The sequence below is a fragment of the Oncorhynchus keta genome, chromosome 19 (assembly GCF_023373465.1).
Source record: "Oncorhynchus keta strain PuntledgeMale-10-30-2019 chromosome 19, Oket_V2, whole genome shotgun sequence".
Classification (NCBI taxonomy): Eukaryota; Metazoa; Chordata; class Actinopteri; order Salmoniformes; family Salmonidae; genus Oncorhynchus; species Oncorhynchus keta.
In genome coordinates, this window is record NC_068439.1 from 66863214 (window position 1) to 66884083 (window position 20870).

The 20870-nt window shown below is 45.4% G+C and overlaps 1 protein-coding gene across 4 annotated transcripts in view; it reads right to left on the reverse strand.

Moving 5' to 3' along the window:
- LOC118397878 (DNA polymerase zeta catalytic subunit-like) overlaps nt 1–20870 on the reverse strand; it is a 110973-nt gene that overhangs the window by 16643 nt on the left and 73460 nt on the right. Inside the window, exons 7-18 of one of the 4 annotated variants that reach the window (XM_052471113.1) lie at nt 20039–20143; nt 19239–19323; nt 16882–17027; nt 16249–16371; nt 15727–15961; nt 15265–15407; nt 11386–15148; nt 8721–9595; nt 8274–8362; nt 5394–5519; nt 4970–5162; nt 3035–3146 (exon numbers count right to left, since the gene is read on the reverse strand). In XM_052471113.1, the coding sequence (XP_052327073.1) occupies nt 3035–3146; nt 4970–5162; nt 5394–5519; nt 8274–8362; nt 8721–9595; nt 11386–15148; nt 15265–15407; nt 15727–15961; nt 16249–16371; nt 16882–17027; nt 19239–19323; nt 20039–20143 (5995 nt within the window). Of the gene's footprint in view, nt 1–3034; nt 3147–4969; nt 5163–5393; nt 5520–8273; nt 8363–8720; nt 9596–11385; nt 15149–15264; nt 15408–15726; nt 15962–16248; nt 16372–16881; nt 17031–19238; nt 19324–19686; nt 19740–19818; nt 19872–20038; nt 20144–20870 lie in introns of those variants that run through there. The other 3 variants (XM_052471112.1, XM_052471115.1, XM_052471114.1) reach the window with 3 other exon arrangements.

Genomic DNA, 20870 nt, shown 5'->3' on the forward strand with positions numbered 1-20870 from the left:
GGCCATGTTGGAATTATTTACTTGTTTTGCTTACATTGTGTATTATAAATAGTTTGTGCTTTTCTTCACGGGGAGGAGATACTATATAATGTTGTTGGGTCTGTAACCATGATTGCCATTCCCTTCCCATTAAAATAAAACAATTTCAACAAAAAGTTCAGTATTCGACCCCAGTATTTCCAGTTGATATTGTGTAGGTTGTTTTGTTTGTGCAATGCGCTGTCTGGGCATAGGTATATTGTCTATAAAAGTGGATAATGCATTCGGAAAGTATTCAGACCCCTTTACTTGTGCCACATTTTTGTTACGTTACAGCCTAATTGTAAAATGGATTAAATAAATATTTTTCCTCATCAATCTACACACAACACCCCATAATGACAAGGCCAAACAGGTTTTTAGAAATGTTTGCAAATGCTATGAACCTCAAAATTGAGCTCAGGTACATTCCTGTTTCCATTGATCATCCTTGAGACGTTTCTACAACTTGGAGTCCACCAGTGGTACATTCAATTGATTGGACATGACTTGGAAAGGCACCCACCTGTCTATATAAGGTCCCAAAGATGAATGTGCATGTTAGAGCAAAAACCAAACCATGAGGTCGAAGGAGTTGTCCGTAGAGCTCCGAGACAGTATTGTGTCGAGGCACAGATTTGGGGAAGGGTACCGAAAAATGTATGCAGCATTGAAGGTCACCAAAACCCAGTGTTCGTCATTCTTAAAATGGAAAAAGTTTAGAACCACCAAGACTCTTCCTAGAGTTGGCCGCCTAGCCAAACTGAGCAATCAGGGGAGAAGGGCCTTGGTCAGGGAGGTGATAAAGAACCCAATGGTCACTCTAAAGGAGCTCTAGAGTTCATCTGTGGAGATGGGAGAACCTTCCAGAAGGGCAACCATCCCTGCAGCACTCCACCAATCAGGCCTTTATGGTAGAGTGGTCAGACGGAAGACACTCCTCAGTAAAAGGCACATGACAGCCCACTTGGAGTTTGTCAAAAGGCAGCTAAAGACTCTCAGACCATGAGAAACAAGATTTTCTGCTTTGATGAAACCAAGATTGAACTCTTTGGCCTGAATGTCAAGTGTCACATCTGAAGGAAACCTGGCACCATCCCTACGGTGATGCATGGTGGTGGGAGCATCATGCTGTGGGGATGTTTTCAGCAGCAGGGACTGGGTGACTAGTCAGGATTGAGGGAAAGATGAACAGAGCAAAGTACAGAGCAATCCTTGATGAAAACCTGCTCCAGAGCGCTCAGGACCTCAGACTGGGACGCAGGTTCACCTTCCAACAGGACAACAATCCTAAGCACACAGCCAAGACAACACAGGAGTGGCTTCAGGACAAGTCTCTGAATGTCCTTGAGTGGCCAAGCCAGAGCCCGGACTTGAACCCGATCAAACATCTCTTGAGAGACCTGAAAATAGCTGTGCAGCGACGCTCCCCATCCAACCTGACAGAGCTTGAGAGGATCTGCAGAGAAGAATGTGAGAAACTCTCCAAATACAGGTGTGTCAAGCTTGTAGCGTCATACCCAAGAAGACTTAAGGCTGCAATTGCTGCCAAAGGTGCTTCAACAAAAGTACTAAGTAAAGGGTCTGAATAGTTATGTAAATGTTATAGTTCAGCTTTTTATTTTAAATGAATTTGCTAAAATGTGTAAAAACATGATTTGCTTTGTAATTATGGGGTATTGTGTGTAGATTGATGAGGAAAAATAACAATTTCATCCATTTTAGAACAAGGCTGTAACGTAACAAAATGTGGAAAAAGTCAAGGGGTCTGAATACTTTCTGAATGCACTGCAGGTCGAATAAAATAATAACATGTTATGTAGTGGATTTGCCTGCATGCATTTTAAAATAATTGGTTAGAGTTTGCCCCACCAAGATTCACATGCTAAAGTTGCAACTGTAGACAATACATTAAAACCCCTGTTTATAAGTGAATTGAAATCCAAAATATGTTTGGGGTACTTTATGCGCCATCACTGTGGGGAACATGAGCACCCAGGTAAATGTTTTACAACCGATTAGGTGTAGCAACAATGCTACTGTGTGCTTCAGATCTCTTTGTTCACAAAGTAAGGATCAAGGTCAAATCTACAGGAGCCAATATAGAGAGCAATAGTAATTCCATCTTTGTGTAGGAACTAACGGATGCTGGCTCGTTGGCCAAAGCCTATGGGGAAATGAATAGGGCTTTTGTTTTTGGGATCAACAACTAAAATAAGGTGTGACGATTGTCCTATGTCCCCTGTCACATTAGCTAAAGCCTTGCCTGATTATGTATTTCTAAACATTGATCATTTGGAGACGCACATTAATTTACTTGTTGATGTGGGGATATTTATGTGGAATATATTAACTGAATGTGTATGTATACTGTACCTTTTTCATAACTTTACTGAAGTTGATTGTAAATTAGGTAATTGGTAGGGTTTGTGATGCATTCTGGGTAATGGGTATTGCGACAAGAAGCATGTAATTTATTTATTTGAAAGACAGACAGATAACAGGTCGGCATGCGGCCGGGTTTACAGGCCTGGTTGAAGCCCGGGTTATCTTTGGTTAGAGCCTACCTTTTGTTCATCGTCCTGTTTTTAAAATAGGTTTGTACAGTTCGCCGGCTATACCCACTTGCAAATAAATAGCCTCCCTCTGGCAAGAAAAACAGATCTTCATCGTATGCCTCCTCGCTGTTAAAATCCAACCGCATGGTCAACCTTCACATTAGGTCTGTGGTATAAACACAGGCTTAGGAGATCTTATACATTTTGTTCTATGAGATAATCTTCATCAGCTAACAACACTTTTTGTGAATTTCAAAGCATTGATATAAATCAGAACAAGCTGACTGAAATCTCATAAAACAACATTTTTAAGAGCTACTAAGACTATGTTAACTACATAACTTATTTTTGCGGGTTCATCCCAAAACCCCATTCATTCATTTCCCCCATAGGGATGGCCAACGAACCAACTCATTTCAGCTCTTTAGGACCAGAAGCTGACGAGTGCTTTACTGTACCTTCTTATGACAGTGACAACTTCCTGGAACATCTGCTTCTCATTCACAGCGTAGGTGACCTTCAGTCCTGAGACACCTGATCTTACCAGCAGGGGTGCTGTTCCTCTGACACCTGGGAGGGCACACACACAGATAGAGGTACAGTTGAAGTCGGAAGTTTACATACACCTTAGCCAAATACATTTAAACTCAGTTTTTCACAATTCCTGACATTTAGTCATAGTAAAAAATCCCTGTCTTAGGCCATTAAGATCACCACTTTATTTTAAGAATGTGAAATGTCAGAAAATAATAGCAGAGAGAATGATATATTTCAGCTTTCATTTCTTTCATCACATTCTCAGTGGGTCAGATGTTTACATACACTCAATTAGTATTTGGTAGCATTGCCTTTACATTTGGTCAAATGTTTCGGGTAGCCTTCCACAAGCTTCCCACAATAAGTTGGGTCAATTTTGGCCCATTCCTCCTGACAGATCTGGTGTAACTGAGTCAGGTTTGTAGGCCTCCTTGTTAGCACACGCTTTTTCAGTTCTGCCCACACGTTTTCTCTAGAATTGAGGTCAGGGCTTTGTGATGGCCACTCTAATACCATGTTGTCCTTAAGCCATTTTGCCACAACTTTGAAAGTATGCTTGGGGTCATTGTCCATTTGGAAGATCCATTTGCGACTTCCTGACTGATATCTTGAGATGTTGTTTCAATATATCCTCATAATTTTCCTACCTCATGATGCTATCTGCTTTGTGAAGTGCACCAGTTCCTCCTGCAGCAAAGCACCCCCACAACATGATGCTGCCACCCCCTGTGCTTCACGTTGCGATGGTGTTCTTCGGCTTGCAAGCCTCCCCGTTTTCCTACAAACATAATGATGGTCATTATGGCCAAACAGTTCTATTTTTGTTTCATCAGACCAGAGGACATTTCTCCAAAAAGTATGATCTTTGTCCCCATGTGCAGTTACAAGCAGTGGCTTCTTCCTTGCTGAGCGGCCTTTCAGGTTATGTCGATATAGATACTTTTGTACCGGTTTCCTCCAGCATCTTCACAAGATCCTTTACTGTTGTTCTGGGATTGATTTTCACTTTTCACACCAAAGTACGTTCATCTCTCGGAGACAGAATGCGTCTCCTTCCTGAGCGGTATGATGCCTGCGTGGTCCCATGGTGTTTATACTTGCATACTATTGTTTGTACAGATGAACATGCCTTCAGGCGTTTGGAAATTGCTCCCAAGGATTAACCAGACTCGTGGAGGTCTACAGTTTTTTTTTCTGAAGTCTTGACTGATTTCTTTTGATTTCCCCATGATGTCAAGCAAAGAGGCACAGAGTTTGAAGGTAAGCATTGTGAAATACATCCACAGGCACACCTCCAATTGACTCAAATTATGTCAATAAGCCTATCAGAAGCTTCTAAAGCCATGACACCATTTTCTGGAATTTTCTAAGCTGTTTAAACACACAGTCAACTTAGTGTATGTAAACATCTGACCAACTATAATTGTAATACAGTTAATTATAAGTGAAATAATCTGTCTGTAAACAATTGTTGGAAAAAATTACTTGTGTCATGCACAAAGTAGATGTCCTAACCGACTTGCCAAAACTATAGTCTGTTGACAAGAAATTTGTGGAGAAACGAGTTTTAATGACTTCAACCTAAGTGCATGTAAACTTCCAACTTCAACTGTACATCACAAACATACAGGCTGCATTTACACAGGCAGTCCAATTCGGATCTTTTTTTGCCACTAATTGGTATTTTGACCAATCACATCAGATATGTTGCCCATAATATGGGCATACACGGTCCTTACACGGTCCTTTCAAATCTAAGCACAATGACCATGAACACAATACAACAATACTTGAAGGTCAGATAAGTGTGGTCCATCCACAGCTTGGCAGGAGGGACAGAGTGCGTGACCCATCACCTTGGCCACTCTCCTGGCAGTCCTTGTCTACCACGATGGCCCCAGTCAGCTGGGTCTTGTCTGAGTCAGGAAAAGGTGCGTCAGAGCTGAAGCAGTAGAATAAGGCACATATGGGGTCAAACTCGGGGTCGGGTTCCAGGTCCCGCCGGGTCCGCACGTGAAGCTCCATGCTCATCAACGTCAGGTGCTGCACCTACAGATGAAAGACAAGCAAGATGTCACATTCCTTCCTTACAACTTCATTGTGTGTGTGTTTGTCAGTGAGAAAACAGCTGAGTCAGTGGGAAGTGTGTGTGTGTCTGTCAGTCAGTCAATCTCTCTGTGTGTGTGTGTGTGTGTGTGTGTGTGTGTGTGTGTGTGTGTGTGTGTGTGTGTGTGTGTGTGTGTGTGTGTGTGTGTGTGTGTGTGTGTGTGTGTGTCTCACCTCATGCAGGGCTTTAGCGTCCTGGAGGTTCTGCAAGCTGACTTTGAATCCGTATGAATTGCTGATGCTGGGGCCCTCGATCTGAGAGTTGTCTTTCTTTGGAGCGTTCAAAGCAGCAAACTGGTTCTGGGGACGGGGAATAGGGGGAAAGCTTATTCACGTCACATTAAAGAGAGAACAGCGTATCAGGGCGGATCATGTAAATGCTAAAAGCCCTTTACAGATATTGTTTTAATTACGTGAAATCTGACATTTGTTTTGGGCCATTTACTTGATTGATGCTGTTCATCAATATTCTAAAACTGCACATTGCTCATCCAGGTATATTGAGGCCAACACAGGTAACTGACAAAAATAATGCAAACACTTGAGTAAATTAGGGATACAAAGATCTCACTCCAATACATTTGTATAGAAAGTTAGCAAAAATAGATAAGATCTTGCTACCATGGAAAGGAAAATACCTGTCTATTTGTGGAAAAATCACCCTGATTAACTCTTTAGTTATATCACAGTTTACCTATTTGCTCATGGTTTTGCCTACACCTAGTGACCTGATTTTTAAATTATATGAACAAATAATTTTCCATTTTATTTGGAACGGCAAGCCAGACAAAATTAAAAGGGCCTATTTATATAACGAATATGAATTTGGAGGGCAGAAATGATTAAATATTAAAGCATTAGACCTCTCACTAAAGGTATCAGTCATACAAAAGTTATACTGAAATCCAAACTGGTTCTCTAGTCAATTGGTACGAATGTCTCATCCTATATTCAAGAAGGGTCTTTTCCCCTTTATTCAGATTACACCTGCTCACTTTCAGTTGTTTGAAAAGGAAATCATCTCCAAAATATCTTTCTTTTTTAAACAAGCCTTAGAAAGTTGGTTGCAATTTAAGTTTAATCCACCTGAAAAGACAGAACAAATCATACAACAAATATTGTGGTTAAACTCAAATATACTCATTGATTAAAAAAAAAACATTTTTCGAAAAAAGAAAAAAAAGGTTTAATTTTAGTGAATGATATCATAAATAGGACTGGTGGAGTTGTCACACACGCAGCTAACACAGACATATGGAAATGTCTGCTCTACCCAAAATTACAACAAATTAACAGTAGAAGGGGAAAAAGTAGAAGGGGGAAAAAGTAAGGAACTTGTATGTTGGCCCTGTATTAAAAAACATAAATGGTTTAAGAAAAGTGTGATAAATAAAAACATTTAGTTGAGGACAAAAAAAACTGACAGCTGTGCCATATAAATTGCAAAATAGTTGGGAATAGATTTTGGATGTACCCATTCAATGGCACATGGTTTATGAATTGATACGCAAAACAATGCCGGATTCAAAACTTCACATTTTTCAATTTAAATTACAAAATTATTGCAACCAATAGAATGTTACATATATGGGGGATAAAATCTTCCCAGCTCTGCAGATTCTGCTGTGAGGAGGCAGAGTCATTAGATCTTTTATTTTGGTACTGTCCATATGTAGCTCGTTTTCGGTCACAGATCCAGGAATGGCTGAAGAATTTCAACATTGCCTGGAACTAATGCTGCAGATAGCAATACTGGGTGATTTTAAAAGCCATAATCAATCAATCAATAATATAATAATTATTTTAGCAACATTTTTTATTTTTAATTTACAATCTGTAGAAGCTCTGTGAATAGAAAGGTTCACTACTTTTGTGAAGCATCACTGCACAGTTGAAAAATATATGGCAAATAGAAATCCAAAATGGATGATGTTGAGAGATAGATGGGAGGGGTTGAATGGAGCTGAAGGGTGGGACTAATAACAAGATAACCAATGTAAAACATACGGGTCTGTAAAATGTATATAGGTTCAGAAATGTTGTGAAATAGCACAGTTACAAATAGAAATCAAACTGGATGGACATCAGAAATAGAGGAAGGACTAAACAAGGACTAAACAAGGAAGGACTAACAAACTAAATATAACTATTGTAAAATAGATTGTGTCTGTAAAATGTGTATAAGATATATCAACTGAAGGCAGAAGCCAAAGTGTTTATTGGTTTACTCCAATTGGGGGAAGGGTGGTAAGGGTGGTAATAAAGGTATATTCTAAAAAAAAGTATGTATGTCTATGTACCGTAGGTGTGTGTATGTATATATGTGTATATGTATGCATGCGTGTATGTATATATATATATATACCCAAAAAATATATGGGGATTAGAAATGATGCAGACAAGAACATTCTTTCCACAATATTAAGCTGATCTACCCCTTAAATAAAATAAATAAAAAGTATACTGAAAGCAGGATCTTCCACACAGATGTGGTTCCTGAACGTCCCATTATTCTTTTATTTGTATTTCTTTAACATTTATTTAACTATGCAAGTCAGTTAAGAGCAAATTCTTATTTATAATGACGGGCCACCACGGCCAAACCTGGACGATGCTGGGCCAATTGTACGCCGCCTTATCACGGCCGGATGGGATTCAGCCTGGATTCGAACCAGGGACTGTAGTGATGCCTCTTGCACTGAGATGCAGTGCCTTAGACCGCTGCGCCACTTGGGAGCCCCGATGCTTAGGGTCTTGCATACAAATACTGGGCAGGCCATTATTTTGACTACCAAGGCTATGCCCCCATAGGATGACGATGCCCCGACACACAGGGCATGAGTCACTGAATGGTTTGATGAGCATGAAAACCATGTAAACCATATGCCATGGCTGTCTTAGTCACCAGATCTCAACCCAATTGAACACTTATGAGAGATTCTGGAATGGCGCCTGAGACGGCTTTTTCCACCACCATCAACAAAACACCAAATGATCATTGGAGGGGAATGACCTAAATGAACAGGAGCTTAAATTCTGTGCATTTGTCCTGACCTTCCTCTGTGTGGTCAGTAGCACTCTCCTTAGGGTGTCTGTGTGTTCCCCTCTCCTGTGCTGCAGTCTCTGAGACGTGGACTCTGCGTCTGGAAGAGAAACCCCAAACAGAAACCCCAAAATGAATTAAGGATCGTGGTGGGGCGGTGCGACGCATAATGACATTCCAGAGGACAAAACCACTGCATGCAGACGGCTTCCTCCTATTAAAACTAATTGCGACAGATTTACAATTCTGCTATGCTTGATTAGTCAATTATGTAGTTGTTTATGGCAGCCATAACAATTTCCCACTGAGGTAAGAAAGAAAGTTGGAGTAAAATAAAAGGTTATAGCGTATGCTATCGCTAATGTAGTTTTCCATGGTCTGAGTTAACGTTGGCGGCTGAGGCAGGATGAAGAGTGACAGCTGCTAATAGCCTGCGGCCGGGGAATAAAGGGGCTTACCTTCAGTCACAGGGGTGCTGCACACAGTCTCCGACTCATGCCTGCCTGTGTGTCGCCTAAGGACTGGGGTGCTGTGGAGCTGGGGGCTGGTACACTCCCCGTCCCCCCTGGGCTTCATGGAAGAGAAGGGAGAGGGACAGAGGAAGTGCTTCTCCTCCCTCCTCTCTGGAGAGGTGCAGAGCCTGGGGGACAGGGGTAACCCTCGATCTGACCCTCTCCTCTCTCCCTCTACTGCGTCTGGTCCTGAGGGACTGTGCTGCGTGGGCTCCTGCCATGGCAGCAGGTGTGGAGAGATGGATTTACCAAAGTACTCCTCAGAGTCTCTGATGTTAATGTCCGGTACAGGCTTCACTACTCTGGGAATGTCCTGAGTTTCCACCCCTCCAACAGGTGATATCTGTAGGGACAGATCATTCCTCCTCTCCCTCCGAGTCCTGATACCTGAGAGCTTCTCAAACTCCTCCTCGTCTTCCAATGCTGAACAATGGAACGGAGCGGGCTGTTCAGTCCTGTCTGTTTGCTGCTCTTCTCTTACCTGTTCCAACCTTCCCCTCTCCAGTTCTCCCATGTCTCTCCTGCCCCTCTGCAGATGCTCATACTGTTTTCTGGCCTCCAGCCATAGCTGGACGCGTTCCCGCCTGGGGGCGCTCCTACAGGGCAGCAGGATGACCTTCTGGTCCCCGGCTGAAGAGGGGCTGAGCTGGGCCTGGTCTCTGGTGTCCTCTGCTCCCAGTGTGTGAGATGAGCCGGCCCGGGTCATGGTAGAGAAGGCTGTCTTCCAGAACTGTAGCCCCTCCAGGCACAGGTCCCCGTTGAACTCAGCCAGCTCCTTGGCCAACTTGGTCTCCACCATCAGCTTACGCCCACCAACCTCCCTGGAGATTTGAAAATGGACATTAATGATGGAATGATTGATGAGGCTGTGATAAGGCATAATATTGCCAATCATAGATATCTATTGTGTGTCATTCAACCCTTAAATCAAATCAATCACATGTATCTATAAAGCCATTTTCACATCAAGTTACAGTTAGGGAAAAAAGTACTTGATCCCCAGCTGATTTTGTACATTTGCCCACTGACAAAGAAATGATCCGTCTATAATTTTAATGGTGCGTTTATTTGAACAGTGAAAGACAGAATAACAACAACAAAAAATCCAGAAAAGCGCATGTCAAAAATGTTATAAATTGATTTGCATTTTAATGAGGGAAATAAGTACTTGACCCCTCTGCAAAACATGACTTAGTACTTGGTGGGAAAACCCATGTTGGCAATCAGAGGTCAGATGTTTATTGTAGCTGGCCACCAGGTTTACACACATCTCGGGAGGGATTTTGTCCCACTCCTCTTTGCAGATCTTCCCTAAGTCACTAAGGTTTCGAGGCTGACGTTTGGCAACTCAAACCTTCAGCTCCCCCCACAGATTTGCTCTGGGATTAAGGTGTGGAGACTGGCTAGGCCACTCCAGAACTTTGATGTGCTTCTTCTTGAGCCACTCCTTTGTTGCCTTGGCCGTGTGTTTTGGGTCATTGTCATGCTGGAATACCCATCCACGACCAATTTTAAATGTCCTGGCTGAGGGAAGGAGCTTCTCACCCAAGATTTGACGGTACATGGTCCCGTCCATCGTCCCTTTGATGCGGTGAAGTTGTCCTGCCCCCTTAGCAGAAAAACACCCCCAAAGCATAATGTTTCCACCTCCATGTTTGATGGTGGGGATGGTGTTCTAGGGGTCATCGGCAGCATTCCTCCTCCTCCAAACACAGTGAGTTGAGTTGATGCCAAAGAGCTCCATTTTGGTCTCATTTGACCACAACACTTTCACCCAGTTGTCCTCTGAATCATTCAGATTTTAGTTGGCAAACTTCAGACGGGCATGTATATGTGCTTTCTTGAGCAGGGGGACCTCGCGGGCACTGCAGGATTTCAGTCCTTCACGGCGTAGTGTGTTACCAATTGTTTTCTTGGTGACTATGGTCCCAGCTGCCTTGAGATCATTGACAAGATCCTCCCGTGTAGGTCTGGGCTGATTCCTCACCGTTCTCATGATCATTGCAACTCCACGATGTGAGATCTTGCATGGAGCCCCAGGCCGAGGGAGATTGACAGTTATTTTGTGTTTCTTCCATTTGGGAATAATCGCTTCAACTGTTGTCACCTTTTCACCAAGCTGCTTGGCGATGGTCTTGTAGCCCCTTCCAGCCTTGTGTAGGTCTACAATCTTGTCCCTGACATCCTTGGAGAGCTCTTTGGTCTTGGCCATGGTGGAGAGTTTAGAATCTGATTGATTGCTTCTGTGGACAGGTGTCTTTTATACAGGTAACAAACTGAGATTAGGAGCCCTCCCTTTAAGAGTGTGCTCCTAATCTCATAAAAGACACCTTGGAGCTAGAAATCTTTCTGATTGAGAGGGGGTCAAATACTTAATTCCCTCATTAAATTGCAAATCAATTTATAACATTTTTGACATGTTTTTTTCTGGATTTTGTTGTTGTTAATCTGTCTCTCGCTGTTCAAATAAACCTACCATTAAAATTATAGACTGATCATTTCTTTGTCAGTGGGCAAACGTACAAAATCCGCAGGGGATCAAATACTTTCCCCCTCATTGTAGCTGTCATAAAGTGCTTTTAAAGTAATCCCGTGAGTTTAGTGATTTTACCTGGGTTTCCCTGGGGCGTCTGAGGGGTTGCTGCAGAAGGGCTCCTGGAATGTGACCTCAGACATCTCCAGGTCCAGGAGGGTGGTGAGGATCTCTTCCCGACTGGGAGGGGACATGAGGGGCTTGAGGATGTGGGCCCCCCCCCCTGTCCCTCTGAGGAGCTGGCTGATGACCTTCACCTGGGATAGCGAGCTAAAGGAGCGTGGCGAACTACAGGGCGTGGTCGATGTAAAAGCATAATTCCCCTCCAGTAGGTCTCCAGTCTGCAACCCTTCGTTGTCTGCGAAAGACGCAGAGCTCAAAGGCAGTGGTAAGATGGGGTCAAAGGCAGAGAACAGCAGCTCTTTCCTCTCACAGTGAAAGCCCTGGAAGTGGCTGAGGCCGTGGAGTTTGCCCAGAGACGTTCCCCACTCTCTGCTCCTTGGTAACCTCTCAGAGTCCAGAGGTGATCGATGATTGGACACAAATTTGCAATTTTTTGTCTTGTCAAAGAGTTCAGGAGTCAGAGGTCCGGACAAGCTTTCTTGGAGCTCCTCCCCTGAGCCAAACAGCACCTCGGGCCTCGTCTCTAAGCTCAGCGCCAAGGCAGGTACCGCCTCCTGTGTGATGTCACTCAGGAACTTCTGAGGCAGGTTCTTGTCGGTCAGAACAAACTGGCTGCCCATGTACAGGCTGGAGAACTCTGCCTGGCTACCGATACCGATGGCGTTGATGTCAAAGTTGTAGTTGTGTGGGAGCTCTGGGGACAGGCTGTCCTCTATGGAGTAACAGCTGTCCAGGCCTGGGTCTGACAGGAACACTGGACTGTCATCTGACATGGGGGGCTTTTGCTTGACAGGTACCTCTGGCTGAGAGTTCACCTTCTCCTTCCTGCTTCTGGGTTTCCCCTCCTTGGCAGTTGTAGTTCTTGGGGCCCGGGGTTTCCATGGGGTGGCTGAGGGAGCCCTCCTGGCTCTTGATGGCTTGGCTGCAGCAGGGTCTGGTGTGGAGCCAGGGGGCTGTGTTGTAGTGGAAAGGCACTGCCCACCTCTCTGCTGGAGCTTTTTCAGAACAGCCAGGCCAGAGATGTCCTCAGGTAAGGTCTTCCCATTCCGAAGGCCTGAGTGAGGGGACTCTGCTTTGGGGGTGCCCTTTCTGTCCTCCACCTGGGTTGGGGATTTAACCTGTTGGGAAGTGCATTCATCAGCAGTAGTGTCTGGACGAATTTGGACGAATTCAAAAGCAAAGCTTTGGTTCACCTCCATGATGGAGCTTTCACAGTCCTCAGACTTTGGTTCAATAGACTGCGAGAACTGGGTTAGGGATTTAGAGCCGTCAATGATTTGGCTGGTTTTGCTTGCTGGCTTCTGAAAGGGTGGTATGTCCTCTGAGGAGGATTCAGTAGAAGGCAGCTCACCCTCTGGGAAGAGGTGCTGGGAACTGTCACAGTCTCTGCTTCTTACAGGGGGCTGTTCAGGCCCTTCTGCCTGCTTCTTCCCCCGAGGCCTCCTCGTTCTTGTGGTGATGGTAGTAGTACAAACACCACCCACACTAGTTCCATCAACTGTTTCTAGAACTTTCTTTCTCCTCCTTGGAGTCCCAATAGTACTTTTCCTTCTCGCTGTGCTCTCCTTTTTGACTTCCTCTGAAAGCTTAATCCGTCTTCTTGGGCTGGTAGAGGTTACATTTCTAGGTTTAGCAGTCCGGCTGCGGTTCCGCACGCCTCGGCCTAACGACTCTGGGGGGGGTTCCTGACAAACAGAGGTGAGACAGGGATCATTTAATCGGTTCACCAACCGATCAGAACTTATGGCTTCCATAAGGGGGTCACTGGGGGACCAACACCGGGGTGGGGTTGAATCAACAGGGCTAAGGGATCTCTCAGATAGATAACCCAACTCCACCATCACATCAGTGTACTCAGTGACGTGGTCATCGGCCAGTTCACAGTAACATGGCCAGGGCCATGGCAGAGAGGGAGTCAAGGTTTTTCTAAGGCCTCTAGTCCTTCTAGGCCTCTCACCCCCTTGCCTAACTCGGACTCTGGGTGGGCTGTTGACCGTTTTCTTAGTGGTGGTGTTGACCTTGGCCTTTCGTTTGGGCTGTTTCTTACTAGCCTTGGGCTCACTGAGAGGGAATTTGACCGCACAAGACTGTGGAACCTTAGGCCAGAAGGTCTTGATGGGGGACATTTTTGTGTACGTCTCCACTCTGTCAGGTGTCAGCACCACCCGCTGCTCCTTAGCACTCACCTTGGCCATCTTCACCAACATGTTCTTTTGACCTTTGAACCGGTTGATGATTATATATTTGATGATGATGGGCGGCTCCCTTGGCTCCTTTCTGTACATCTTCTGTCTTTTCTGGTACTTTAGTTCCTGCTTGCTGAGGACGTAGTTTTCTTTGAAGCGGTCTCGGAGGGCCAGAGGGTGTTTCATGCGAGAGGATACCGACTGTTCCCCATCCTCGCTGCTGTCGTAGCTCATCTTGCGTTTGGCCCTCAAGGTGTACTTGCTGCCAGGCAGACCTGAGGCTTTGGTGCAGGTTACTTTAGCGGGGAGCTCAAGCAGTGGGGCCAACCTGCACTCCACAGACGCCACATTCAGAATGGCAGGGACTGGGGCCGGTGCAGGGGAAGCAATAGGGGCTGGTAGAGGGGTAGGTGCCAGGGCAGGGGATTCTGGCAGTGGTTCTGTGGGTCCAGTCCCCACTACGACTGACTTTGCCACTGTGACTGGCTTCTCCTCGGCGTTCGTGCTCTTTGGACAAGTAGGCGTGATGGCCATAAAGGCTGTGCTGACTTGGGTGTCAGAGGCTGGGGTTTCCCCAGCGTACGCATTAGCCTTCTGGGCTGCAGCAGCCAAAGACCTCTTGCCAAGCTTCAGCCTGGACCTGCGTGTCTCTGACTGCTCTAGCTTAGCACAGCCATCTGTCAGCTTGTTGCCCACTACCTTCTTAGCTGGCCTGGTTAGGCAGTTGGAGAGAATAACACTGGGGAAAAACTTATAGTGTGCCTCCTGCTGGGCTACTATGGTCCTCTCAGTCTTGTTCTCCTGATAGTCCTCGTACCGGATCTTCAGCTCACCCATGTCGCCGTCCTCGCTGTCCTGGCCCATGCCGCCCTCCAGCGGGGCCAGGAGCTCGTCCTCTTCTATGGGGCATGGAGTTGGGGTTATACTGTTTCTCAGGATTGGGCTTTTACAGCCTTTCTGACCCAGCTCTAGATCTGTCGTGCTGGGGCAGTTCCTCAGCTCAGAGTAACACAGGGAGAAGCTCCTGTGGTTCTGCAGGATGGACAGACGATTCTTCTCCACGTTCTTCATACTGCTGTACTTCTTCCTGCTCTGGGTGATCTTCCCGTTGCTGAACGGAAAGACGTCCAGGTCTGACTCCTCCAGGGCCATCGTCTTCTTCTCGTAGGTGTACAGAGGCCGAACAACGTCCATTTTGTCCACACAGATCTGAGAAACCTCAGCCTGGTTGGCGATATTGCAGGGGATGGGGTGTTTGACCGGCTGGATGTAAGGTCTCTCTTTATTCACCTTGAACACCGTGGAGCACTCGTGGCTGTCCTGGCCGAGGAAGTGCTTATTGGCTGGTTCCTCTGCGTCCTGTGAGTGGGCCTGCCTATGTTCAGGGTGTTTGCACTCCAGGAGGACCTTGGTGGAGGACAGGGGTTCCAGGTGGACAGTCTCCCCAGGAAAGGGGTTCCTCTTCCCCAGGATCGTGTCTGTGACAGTGAGGGACGAGTGTGTCCTGGAGCTTTTGTCCGTTAACAATGAATCTATGGAGCGCAGATATAACATATCAATACTGTGACAAGAATCAAAGGAAAGCCTCAATGACACAATCTTAGACGTGATATATGTAGTTTATTATCATTACGTTCTTATAACTCACCACTGTTCTCGTCCGCAGCGCCGTCCAGCTGAGAAATGGACAGATTGGCAGAGAGAGAGTTGTCCCCCCTCCTTTCCATCTCCTCATCGGAGGATTCCTGGGGCTCGTCACTGAAGCTCTCCTCTGCATCCTTCACACCAGGTCTAGAGGGAGGTAACAGAGACATTGATTAAACAATGAGGCGTCGCTTAAACTATTCAGTCACGGCTCACCGCAGATGACCTTCATCTGACTGCCTAACATCTGCGTTTACTGTTTACCATCATGTGAATTCAGTGACAAGAGAAATCCAGCTCTTCAAGAAATAAGCATGAAAACTGGGGCACAAGATAGATGACATGCATTTTTTTTCAAAGAATGCTGTAATTAGATTTGTTTTCTTCATTTAATGAGTTATTATTAAACTCATAATTCATTCATATTGAGCAAAAAGAACAAGGCAAAGAAACAAAAATGAGTCACCTCTGTCTAGAAGACTGTTCTGGAAGGTTGCTGTCCCATCTCTGTGACATCATCAGACTGAGTTCTGCCTCCTCCCTCTCTCGCTCTGGCCCCTCCTCCTCCTCGTCACTGTTGTAGTGAACGCTCCCTCCCCCAGGCAGAGAATGCTGGGAGTTCTGCCTCATATGGGCTTCTCTGTACCCATCATCCTCCAGGCCTGCCAGCAGGTCCACCATGGCATGGTTCTGGCTGCCATCTGCAACACGCACACAGTAAACACAGCATGTTAAGGGGAAATTACCTCGGAGGTCAATCAGCTCCATTCTTAGATGCTTTTCTTATGGGCTGGAGTTATAACTAGGGCCCGGAGCTTTTCCTGGTCAGGTCATATGGTCAGATCAATCTCCTGGAGCTAGCTATGCTATATAAGCAATATGTTAATTAAAAACAGATTTTTTCAATTAAAATGACATAAGATCAGTTGGATATGCTGTTCTCCATAGACCAAATGAACACAGTAATCAGTGTGGTTTGTTTTCCTACCTAGTAAGGAGGAGTGGCTGGATCTCTGGGAGAGGAAGGTCTGGCTGCTTTCCAACAGACTCAGAATGGCCTCCTCATCCACAATGGCCTCCCCCTGGTCTTTACCACAGTTCCTTTTAGTGTCTGAGTGGAGGGAAGAGAGGTATGGGGGTGGGGGAAGAGAGGTGTGGGGGTGGGGGAAGAGAGGTGTGGGGGTGGGGGAAGCGAGACGGCGAGATGGAGCGAGACATGGGGAAAATGATCATTACTGACAAATAGAGTGCCTGTGTGTCCCAAATGGCAGCCTATTCCCTACCTATTGCCCTGGTCAAAAGTAGTGCACTATATAGGGAATAGGGTGCCATTTGGGACACATGCACAGGGAGTGGTTCAGCATGAGGCCCAGCCATACTCCATCCTGGCTCTCTCTGTGTGCCAGATGCCTAGCCTCCCTGGCATGTCCACTGTTCCTACAGGAGACTTGGCAGACTGAGCGAGCAGATTCGGCTTAATGTAGATCAACACTGTGTGTCATACTTGAAATTCAGTCACAGTAGGAGAGTTTGGTGAGAATTAGGACAAATGTCGATCCACCTTCTCTGGCAGAAAGAGACATTCTATTGGAGAGTCGATAGGGAGATTTGTTGCTCTCACCTGTCTGAGAGTCTCTGTGAACCTCCACCTGGTTATCTGGTGTACAATGCAGCACCTCTGGGGTCAGGACACCAGGGTATACAGGCCGTTCAGCTGGGAAGGGATCCTGCTCCTCTGCCGCGCCCTCCACAGACCCAGACTGAGTCCTACTTAAAAAGAGCCATTAGTTCAAAGGGAGATAAGGGAGACTGTTGTGGGCATGTAACTGCTAAGGTTATCACCAGTCACAGACAGGGCTCCTGGGACAGCACTGCAGAAGTCAGGTTTTATTAGCATCCCTTGTCTTAATCAGGAGATATGGCTGCAGTGTGTGTGTGAGAGAGGGAGAACGAGATTGAGAGAAACAAGTGTGTGTGTACAGTGTGTGTGTGAGAGAGGGAGAACAAGATTGAGAGAAACAAGTGTGTGTGTACAGTGTGTGTGTGAGAGAGGGAGAACGAGATTGAGAGAAACAAGTGTGTGTGTACAGTGTGTGTGTGAGAGAGGGAGAACAAGATTGAGAGAAACAAGTGTGTGTGTACAGTGTGTGTGTGAGAGAGGGAGAACGAGAGTGAGAGAAACAAGTGTGTGTGTACAGTGTGTGTGTGAGAGAGGGAGAACGAGATTGAGAGAAACAAGTGCGTGTGTACAGTGTGTGTGTGAGAGAGGGAGAACGAGAGTGAGAGAAACAAGTGTGTGTGTACAGTGTGTGTGTGAGAGAGGGAGAACGAGAGTGAGAGAAACAAGTGTGTGTGTACAGTGTGTGTGTGATAGAGGGAGAACGAGAGTGAGAGAAACAAGTGTGTGTGTACAGTGTGTGTGTGAGAGAGGGAGAACGAGAGTGAGAGAAACAAGTGTGTGTGTACAGTGTGTGTGTACAGTGTGTGTAGGAGGAGGTATGAATGGAAAGCTGGCAAGTAGCCAGTGGTTCTTTGGGATTTACCCCAAATGCCTCAGGCTCCGTCATCCACTCTGTTCCGTGCTATACCCTTGCATTGCTTAGCAACTCACTACTTAGCAACTCAACTAAATATTGAAAAACATGCAAGGTGGAACTCAAAAAGGTGGAACAAGAAATGCCGGAATTAGCCCCCCCAAATATTTTAGACACCACTTCCCTTTCTCTGCAAAAAAATAAATCATAATTTGTTGTTGTGGGGTAGATGAAGGAATGCAGATGTGCTCCAGAGATGGGCCTGTGTGTGCATGACTGTCTCACTCTTTATTAATTAGTCTCGTCACTAATGACTTTTGTGGCTACAGGGGGGGCCTAGAAGGTGTCAGGGGATTCCTTCATTCAGCCTGTAACACATTTCAGCACTACTGTTCTTACTGCAGTACAGTCTGAGGTTACAATCAGAGGGACATAGAGAGATACAGAGAGACACACAAATCAATTAAAAATAAAATAAATGTTATTGGTCACATACAAATATTTAGAAGATGTTTATTGCGGGTGTAGCGAAATGCTTGTTCCTAGCTCCAACAGCGCAGTAGTATCTAACAATTCACAACAACACATACAAATCTAAAAGTAAAATAATATAACTAATACATACAGTACCAGTCAAAAGTTTGGACACCTACTCATTCAAGGGGTTTTCTTTATACATTGTAGAATAGCGCCAGTCATCCAGTGAGAGTTGTGAGCTGTGTGTGTATGTGTGTATGTGTGTGTGTGTGTGGGGCACAGTTCTGCCAAGCCAAAGCTCTGCCAGGTGGGAGGAGACGGGTCCCTGTGCCAAGGCCCAAACTGCTCCCATACTGGCCTGTACCTGCCTTCGATAGAACCATTTCATGTTCCCTCCCCTGCTTTCCTCCCATTGGTAACAACTTAGCTTATCTGGGCCTGATGTAACAGCACACACAGGACCAACTGCACTTTTATTTATCTAAGGAAATGATTTCTGCTCAGAAAAAAAGGGGGAGCAGGGAGCAGAGAGAGGGATATACTAGACAGCACTGTAACCCAATCAACACCCTCCCTCCTCATCTCTGGCCATTAAGATGAACCAGGAAGAGACATTCAGTCACCATCTCATACACAGTAGACAACCAAAAAGGCATTGGGAAAATAAGTAGATGTTTTAACATAAAGAAAGACCAGATGTAAATTCTCTCAAACACCAATTTATGTCTCTCCGGTGGTAGATATCATCTTGCTATCGAAATTGGAAGCAGCATATGTTTACTCTGAAAGACCAGTCCTGCTGCCCCCATTCTAAACTCTCCAAACCAAGCACAGCCATTTACTCACGCAATGTGGAGCAACTGTCTGTCCATCGATGACTTATAGTCAAGTTGCCCTAAAGACGGGGAAAGTGATAAGCCCACGTTTTAAAAAAACAGCAAGATTGAGGGTCAGAGGTTTTACTTACACATCAAACTCATTTTCCTTCAGGATCTCCTTGAATCTCTTCATGAAGATTCTCTCGCTCTCCGTCGAGGCGACAAACCTGCGATCTGGAGGAGCATCAAATCAAATTTTATTGGTCACATACCTAGATTTAGCAGATTTTATTGTGGGTGTAGCAAAATGCTTGTAAAATGCATGGAACGCAGTCAGCGGTTTAATTATTACACTTTGATGTATGTCTGATGCATATTACCTCGGCTCACATTGAGCATATTCCAACAAGCAGACGATGGCACATTTTGCGGCATTGTCCTATATACACAGTAACCAGTTTAGTAGGCATTTCGAATTTGGCAGTACGTCTAACCGGCCTCACGACCGTAGACCACGTGTAACCACGCCAGCCCAGGACTTCCACATCCAGATGGAGGATTGGGCTGTGAGGAGGTATAGCTCTGTCCATCACTCACCCTGTGACTGTGGGGTCTCGACCTGAGATGACTGGTTCACTCACCCTGTGACTGTGGGGTCTCGATCTGAGATGACTGGTTCACTCACCCTGTGACTGTGGGGTCTCGATCTGAGATGACTGGTTCACTCACCCTGTGACTGTGGGGTCTCGACCTGAGATGACTGGTTCACTCACCCTGTGACTGTGGGGTCTCGATCTGAGATGACTGGTTCACTCACCCTGTGACTGTGGGGTCTCGATCTGAGATGACTGGTTCACTCACCCTGTGACTGTGGGGTCTCGACCTGAGATGACTGGTTCACTCACCCTGTGACTGTGGGGTCTCGATCTGAGATGACTGGTTCACTCACCCTGTGACTGTGGGGTCTCGACCTGAGATGACTGGTTCTTTTCTCGTCGTCTCTGCTTCTCGTCCTCCCAGATGACCTGCAGGCCAGGGTTCCTGCCAATCTGATCTACACACACACACACACACACACACACACACACACACACACACACACACACACACACACACACACACACACACATTGAAGAGGAGTGGGACACACACACACACACACACACACACACACACACACACACACACACACACACACACACACACACACACACACACACGTTAGCATAGATCCCTAAACATAAACCTCCCCACTCTATCCGTTTATCTACTGTCAGTTGGATGAAGGACTTTTTCAAGAAGAGAACATTGACACACACATAGGAATGTGACCAATATAGAATTTGGGGTAATGATTCATTGTCACGGTTATTGTCATAATTGTCCTTAGAGATATATTATATAGAAAATGATCTACAACATATGAATACAACACAGCTTTGGAGACACCCCTGTTAAATGTTTGTTTTTTTACTTGCTTAGAACATTTGGAAATAAAGCTTCTCCTACTGACTGTGCCGTTCTGCTCTTAAAATGATTACCAACTTTACCCACTTGATGCAAAAATTAAAAACTGCATTTGAGGAAATTATTTCTACTTTAGTATAAAGTGAATTCCCCCTTCTCCTAAAAGAAATGTAATAAGACAATACATTTTGTAGTTGACGGTTTTTGTCCATAATTGTCGGTTACATGATTATACAACGATTGTGCCAGTCCTACTCACACAAAGCAAAGCTAAAGATCATAGATCCAGAGCCAACCACTCAGAACTAGGCACA